This window comes from Cryptomeria japonica, chromosome 8 (genome assembly GCF_030272615.1).
Source record: "Cryptomeria japonica chromosome 8, Sugi_1.0, whole genome shotgun sequence".
NCBI classification, from domain to species: Eukaryota; Viridiplantae; Streptophyta; class Pinopsida; order Cupressales; family Cupressaceae; genus Cryptomeria; species Cryptomeria japonica.
In genome coordinates this window covers 170,815,909-170,824,043 of record NC_081412.1, presented here as the reverse complement: position 1 = coordinate 170,824,043, position 8,135 = coordinate 170,815,909, and the positions used below count along the sequence as shown (strand labels likewise).

The window sequence follows — 8,135 nt, the reverse complement described above, 5'->3', positions numbered from 1 at the left end:
CAACATGGAAAATATAAAATAAATCAAAATATAATTATATAGTATCTTTTTTATTAAAATAAATCAATATATAATTATATAGTATCTTTTTATATTATTATGTATAGAAATATGACATTTTATATATCTATTTAGACTATTTTCAATAATATATGTGTTGCAATTAAACTTTATTTAATGGCAAGTACTATGGCTATGATTAGTGTTAGGGTTAAGATTAGTGTTATAGTCAGGTATAATGGTTACATCATGGTTGGACTTAGAGTTATGATTAGGGTTAGGGTTATGATAATGGTTAGGGTTTATATCATGGTTAGGGTTAGCATCAATATTAGGGTTTGGTTTTCCTCCAATTTAATTTATTATATTTTTTTAAATAAATGTCAATTATTTTTAATAAGTAATATTTTTACAATTAATATTTATGATTATTTTATATTAATATTAAAAAAATTAAAGATTAATAATATATATTAATTTTGTTGGTACTGGCATAGATGTTTTAATTGCAGTTTTATTTTTGCTATCAAGATTGAGACTCTATTAAAGTGTTATTGTTGAATGCTTATATTAGAAATAAGATCCCCCATTTTACTGATCTATTTCGTCAGATTTAAACAATTTAATTTATAAAATTTTATGAAATCATGATAAATTTTAAAAAAATTAAATTCTTTTCAAATAAAAATAATAGAATTATATATTTCTGATAAAGCAACAAAATGTTGTTTCACTATATTATTTATTATTTATAAAATCATGTATTACAAGCACAGGCCCAATATATAAAACCAATAATGAGTTACAGGCACAGGCTTATTATAGAAAATCACATAATAAATTACAACCACAGGCCCAATATAGAAAACAATTGATGAATTACAAAGACGGGCCCAATATAGAAAATCACATAATGAATTACAAGCACATGCTGTGCAGATTTTCAGATATCTTCATCATTTTTGATGTTGGTATGGAGCACAAATATCGCCCCTGTTTTTATGAGAGATCGAAAGATCCTTGCCCTTCGGTAATGGCATATACCAGTCTATCACGCATTGTCTCCTGCAATTATTATTATTATTATTAGAAACATTTTCTACCATAAACAATAAACAAAGAGCCATTAAAGAACATATAAATGTCCTTGATTGAGTGGGGAGGAGGCCAAACCTTGGTTGAGTATGGGGGAAGTTTAAGGTAATTTGCACAAGTCATAACACTTGGCAAGTCCATATCAACAGCCTCTGTTAAATTGACGGGATTCTGCATTTCAAAGAAATATGATTAGAACATGAAAGATTCAAAGAAAGCCCTTAATGAGGTTAAACATGTAAATGTGAGCAATGCACTTACTTTGCGAACAACAGTCAATTGTGGATTTAGAGAACTCAGACCCCCTGGAGGAAGGTTTGGAGAACCAGTAACAAACTGCAAAAATGCTCTTTGCAGCTTTGGTGTGAATGCTGCCACGATCTCAAGAAACTTCAGGAAATGGGAAAAAGAACGTTAGGGTATAGCACATATAGGGTTTTTACAGTTTCAAAATTTTGGAAAAAACATAGAACTATTCTGAGTAAAAGTATCGGTATTGTTTAAAGAAAAGTAGAAAACGCTCTAAAAATCCATACATAAGAGCTGATGAACAAATACTCACATCCAATGCGAAAGGACATTGAGCCGTATAACCATGATCGAATTTGATGTGATCACATAGCATTTCAGCCTGCTGAATTTGCTTACAAGTCAAGATCAAACATTGATAGAGAATGTAAGATAAAAACATCAATTAAACCACATTATACATACCTCCCATAAGTCACGCTCCCCACATATAAGAGTTTCCAATTCCTTTTCTGAAAATACTTGCAAAGTCGAGATGGGAAACACCTGTAATCGATAGAAATAAGCATTCAATCAGCAATCATTCCATAAAAATGCACATGATATTTTGGGCAAATGGAATTTTTTATAAATCAAATCTAGAATTAGTTCTGTAAAAATTACGAAAACCAATAGATCAAATTGATAAAAAACAAATCTAGAGCTAGTTCTAATGAAAGCTCACTCACCTGATTAAACCCTTTTCGAAGGGCCTCAATTTGTGGCATGATTCCTGAAGCAATAGTTGCATCCACAGCCAATGAAACATACTCATCTATGTTATCTATGGTAACCTGCAGAAAACAAAAATAAGATGAATCCAACTAGAAACAGAAATCCTTTACATTATAGAAAGGTAACTTCACCACAGAGATGAGTATTCTTAGAACTTACCATGATGCTGCTCCCTCCTGGTTTGAGAGGGTAGTCCGGGAAGCCAGGAAGGGTGAAATCAAAGCAAAGGTCTTCAATGTTTGCACCACGGTAATGTAAACTTGATATTTCTTTGCTCTTATCATCTGCCATTGACTCCAAGTATTGCCTTCGAGCAGCAAGAGCTTGCATTTCTTGCAGTATTGTTCCTAGCCCAATGTCAAAGTACTTGATATCATATAAATCAAGATCCTGGTAAGCACAAATAACTTGTCAGTTCCAATTGATACCCTAAATTGAAAGAAAGGCTGTATCATCAAAGAAGCTTACATTCCCAAGAAGCAGCTTATAAAATGCTCTGGAAAGAGGCAAATCCAGAAGTCGGCCATCCTGAAGAGCTTTAGCCATTAGAAACCCAAGAAGGGTGAAATTCTCTATCACATGAAATTTTTCACTGTCAGAAGACTCTGTATGAGGTGAGTAAGGACGAGGGAATAATCCCAGAGATGCCTGAACTGATTCCTCTGCATTTGTCCTCCACATTCCAATTTTACTCCTCTGTAATTCATGACTTATAAGTGTATAGAACTCAAGAGTTGGACCCAGACCGCTGCCAACCTCATTATTATACTGAATTTCAAGAGCAACCTTCTGCCCTCGGCACAAATGCATCACTTGTGCAGCTGCCTTTAATACATGCTTTCGTGAAACACGAACCTTTAGGCGTGGTAGCCTAACAGCATCATTGTTTCTCAAATAGGGATCTGGAGGAATCTCATGTGATGCACAAAGCATAAAATATTGCCTTCTTATCTCAAATGGAAACAAAAATGGGCAGTTTTCAATCAACTGGTTATACCAATTTGGCAAACGGAAAGTAGCCAATGCCTCTGCATCTTTTAGCAGATATGCTAGTTTTGGAGTAAGCTTGCCACTAAAAAATTCTTGTTGAGGAACCGTGGGACCATTAGCTTTCAATTTATCTAGGCTTTTCAATCTCCCTTTTGCAAATGCATCAGATAAGCTGTTAGCTCTCAAACAAGGAGCTAATTTGTTTATTTCATCAAGAATTTGAAGCAGCAATAGAATATCGTTTGTGCTATCCTTCTCTCCTATATTATAGGGTAGCGTTCCTTGCAAAATTTTGCCAATACAAGGCAAATTCTTCAATTTCATCAGTCTAGCATACATTTGATGTTTTTCAGTCAAATTCCTCTCTCGGGGTTTGTTTGCTTTCTTATATCTAATTTTATGCACTTTATGCTGAATCGATTCATTTATCCATTTTGAATCAGAATGATTTGGATCGTCTCCTTCAACTTGCACACTTTTTTGAATTGCTTCATATACTGTTGATGATCTATCTAGCAGTTTACCTCCAATGAAAAAATTCAGCGTAGGATGTTCCCTACTTCTGCTGGATCCTTTTGAACAAATAGATGATGCTCTTATTGTTGGAACACCTGCTAAAGAATGAAAAAAAATGCCCATTTAATATTAGAATTCCCTTCTATAAATTCTCTAATTTTAATGACTTAATATGACTACAAACCAACCTTCTATTCCACTTGCATCTGCAGGATCACTCAACAAAACGCCATTCGCCCCATCAATCACACAAACTGAAGTTGGTTCCTCCAACAATCCCTGAAAATACATATAAAATGGTGAAGACAATAATCAGAGCCATATACAGATATTTTAAACATATTTGCATTATCATCTATTCTCGTATTTTTCTCTGCAAATAGGATATGTAAAGATTTTCAAAATATTACTATTCATGGTCATGATTCATCCATAGCCATAATCTGTCAAAGCTTAACAGGACCAGCATAAAGATCCTACTTTTGGAAACAAAAAGTGCATCAAATGGACACTAAATACAGCATTACACACAGGAGCATCAAACAAAAACTGGCATCCTTAAACACAAGAGCATTAATATTATTCTTACAAATTAAGTACTGCGTATTAATCCATCAATCATATTGTGTACCGGTACCTTTGACTTATTGAAACATTTAAGAAGGTTGCCAGCAGCTTGTTATTTAAACTTTCACAGTTTTCATGGGCATTCTACTTCTAAATAATGACCAAAATGTAATTATATAAATCTAGGAGTCAGTTGGAACCATGGAAAATCATTCTTGCATACCTCATCAGTAGATCCTCCTTGCTCTTGTTTTAGTTGTGGTTCTCTCTCTAAGGCATCTCCCATTGAAGCCCCAATTCTTATTTGTTTGTCATTGAAATCAGTTGTAACACTGCTTGAGACTGATTCTCCTCCTTTCGATAGTGTACAATTGGTAGAATTTTCCGTTGTGGTTGATGGCCTTGATCTTGCTGAGGATATTCCTTCTGCAGCAGCTTCTGTAGTTGTTACATGGGTACGAGGCTCAGCCACGCTACTAGTACAAGTGGTTTCAGTTTTATTTATCTGCAATCTACGACATAGATAATCTTCAATATCAGCGATCCTAGCCAAAGGCTCTACATATAAAATATTTCGAGGGTGGCTACTCAAACATCTTTCTTCTTGTGCTCTACACAACCGCAGTTTTAGAAGATCATTATTGTCTTGTATAGGAAAATCTTCGGAGGAAAGTGCATCCTGCAGCTTCCGAACTAAAACCGTCAAAGGAGTTTCTTTTCCATGAACAATCAGAGGAAGAGAGATATCAACAAATGTCTCGAGTCTTTTCATTGTTTCTAACTGATGCTCAATGGAATCAGCTTTTAACATCTTATCTCTTTTCAAGTCCCTGCCTGCAAAATAATTTAGTAAGGATGCCACAACCCCACTTTTAACAAACTCAAAAGTTGATACGCCATCATCTTGGCATAGTTCGGCCAGAATATTAGCAATGATTGATGGTATTTCGTTGTTATCAGTGACAGCACAACTTCTTTTACCCTTTCGTTTTGATATCCCCACGCCCTGTTTGGCGTTGCCTTCAAATTTGCCATTTAAACCATAATGACTTTTATATTCAACCCTACTCTGTTTGGCCTTCATTGATTTACCCATCAAATCACACAAGGCCCTATCTAACTTCTTACAAAGATTTATCAACTTGCAAAAACTTTTTGTAGCTCTAGCCCCTGAATTTGAAACAAAGTATGTAGCCTTAAATTGCCTTGCATGAGCATTGACAATTTCTTCTATTTGATTTACTTCACTTTCTTCTTCACTTTCTGACCATGTATTCCATGTTGTATGAGTTTTATCCTCTCCTGAGACAGTGCTCCCTGTAGATATAAGTGTACCCACTGCATGAAAAACACCTTCTCTCATGAACATATTGAACATAATGTCCGGAAGTTTCTGAATTAAAATTTCCGCCATCTGTAATGCTGCAAGTGAAATTTCAAAATCTTTGCCAGATAAAATTCCCGCCAAAAATCTGCAGATATGTGAAAAAACAAGTTGTGGGTGTTGAAATATAAAAGCCAAGAGGTAAACATTTCAAAAATGACTGCACCAGGTGAGATATACCTTGATATGTTGGTTTCCTTTAATAATGGCTGCAAAATCTCTGGAGTGCTGAGGTACAATAGTTTGCTGATAACTTTCAGACATTGGCGGCTAACTTGAGCATTGATGCTTGGACCATATATCTGCAAAAGCATTGACAATTATATACCGCAAACTAATGTTAATGCTAAACTAGATTCAATTTATAGTAATTGTTACCTGAATCATAAGTTGAAAAAGATTCATTCCAAATTGCACCAAAAGCTCAGGTTTTTCTTGAAATAGCTTTTCTCTAGCGGAGTTATCTCTATCATCACGTTCATCACTGGTGGGAAGTGAAATTTTCTCATTGGATACGGATGGAAGAAGATCATTCACAAAGGAGACAATCTTCTGCAACTGTGGGAAAAACAATGTCGAGTCAATTAACAACTGTCCCGAAGTCTAATAACAAATATACAAATTGAACATGGAACAAATATCTTTAAAAATCGGAGAGTGAACCTGATTAGTTGAATTGTTTGAAAACAGAGGAATTGTAATCTGCGATACAATGCCAGAAGCAGTAAGAATATCCCTAAGGATGCTAGAGATGCCCATTTCAATCATTTGCCCTGCCAATACAGCAGAAGCACTTGCACATGTTGAAAGCAGTCCAATCACAGCCTGGAGCAAACCAAAAGAGTTATTTCAGCACTTCCAATTAAAAAAAATCACATTGGGATTCAAATGCCCTTCATCCAAATAATCTGAAAAAAATACCATGAATCCTGGTGAACTAAGAGATGCCTGGCCACTGACTGAGTTGGTGACAGATATCAAACTTATAGCTTTGGCTACCAGGCCATAGTTAGAAATCTCTTCTAAATTCTTTTGAGAAGCAGCTGCAGCTCTTGCTATTTGAGATAAACAGACACATGCATGTTCTACCATCTGAAATCCAGCACATTTTTTATTAAACAGTAATCCCATTATTAAGTGAATACTGAACAAGTAGCTAAATAACAATATCTTGAAATAAGAGAACTAGACCACATTGACCCATAACACGGCATGAAACGAGAAACTAGTGATAAAAGTCACTCCATCTTCAGATCCCAGAGTTGAAGACTACAGTGTATGATGGCAATCTAAAGATAATCTAACAGTCCGTGGAAAATGAGAATTTAAAAGGTACCTTAGCATCAGGATCTGATAAAACACCCAACAGTATCGGAACTTCTTCCATAACCAAACCAATGGTAGATGGTGAAAGCTCTAAGCTAATTTCTGCCGCAGTTGACAATGCATGTTTCTGTAAAATTTTAAATTTGTTAGCGACAACATGTAATTCAAAATTCAGAGAAATGTACTAAGAGGCCTTAGATTAGAAAACTACCTTAATAGCACTAGAAAAAATATTCAGATTTAACAATAGTGCCATAAAAGCACCATCACGAAGGCAGTTAGATGCACGCCTGCGAGCGATCTTCTCCAATGCCAGTACAGACTGCAGTGCAATGGAAGACACCGTTATAATAATATATATATATATATATATATATATATCAAATTTGAAACTACACAAACTGCATTGCACCAAAATATATAGCGGTAGTTTTTGATTAAGGAAACATGAATTTTGAAAGGGTTTTAAGCATTAAATCTCATCAAAACAATAAAGATAAAATGTAAAATTGCTTTAAGAACAATCATAGATAAAATGTCAAATTGCTTTAAACTTTTAAATTAAAAAGCATAAACATACCTCCTCTGCTAAATCCAAGTAATATGACGTGAGCAAGTGCTCACACATTACTGGAATCGCACCTTCGAAAACAACATTCGAGCAATACCAGGGGAAAATATCGCAAATGTATGTTAAACTTCTAGTAGCCAATAGTTTGATTTCAGGACTCCCCTGCTTCAAATACCTTACTGAAATTGGAATAAAAGAATCCACATGAAACTCTTCAGACGCCATAGCCAGAATTTCGCAGAGGTTAGTCAGAGCTGCAATTTGAGTGATATCATCTGCTTCTTCGTCTTGTAGAGTACATAGAATAGAGTGTAACTGAGAATTAGAACTTCCCAAAAGAAAATCCTGCTCCATTCCTGCGAATAAAATAGCTCTTCAAGAATTTAATTGTATATTGTTGAGAAATTTCAATCAATTTTAGAGAAGTATTTACAGTTTCCCTTTGTTGTTTTTCAATGGTGAAACTCAACTTCTATTTTTTTGGAATTAAATAGACTTGATTTTCTTAGATTGAAGTGAGCCGACTATTTGAAATGAGTTAAAAAAGCGCACTGTTTTATTAATTTTATAAAATTAATTTTTATTTATTTTTAAATAATATGATAATAAAGTATTATAAACACCTTCTTAACCTAATGGTTGTGGTTTCCAGTGGATTGATCG

At 34.5% G+C, this 8,135-nt stretch overlaps 1 protein-coding gene across 1 annotated transcript; it reads right to left on the bottom strand.

The window, feature by feature from the left end:
• Positions 1-813: 813 nt before the first annotated feature.
• LOC131050592 (E3 ubiquitin-protein ligase UPL3-like) lies at positions 814-7,826 on the bottom strand. The gene is made up of 17 exons (XM_059210258.1): positions 7,482-7,826; positions 7,113-7,223; positions 6,912-7,028; positions 6,497-6,667; positions 6,239-6,400; positions 5,954-6,133; positions 5,756-5,877; positions 4,415-5,663; positions 3,813-3,903; positions 2,587-3,719; positions 2,278-2,508; positions 2,073-2,177; positions 1,810-1,890; positions 1,658-1,726; positions 1,357-1,485; positions 1,174-1,266; positions 814-1,065 (listed from the first exon to the last, which is right to left on the bottom strand). The coding sequence occupies exons 1-17, from the start codon at positions 7,824-7,826 to the stop codon at positions 1,000-1,002; spliced, it is 4,455 nt and encodes a 1,484-aa protein (XP_059066241.1). The 3' UTR covers positions 814-999.
• Positions 7,827-8,135: the final 309 nt, after the last annotated feature.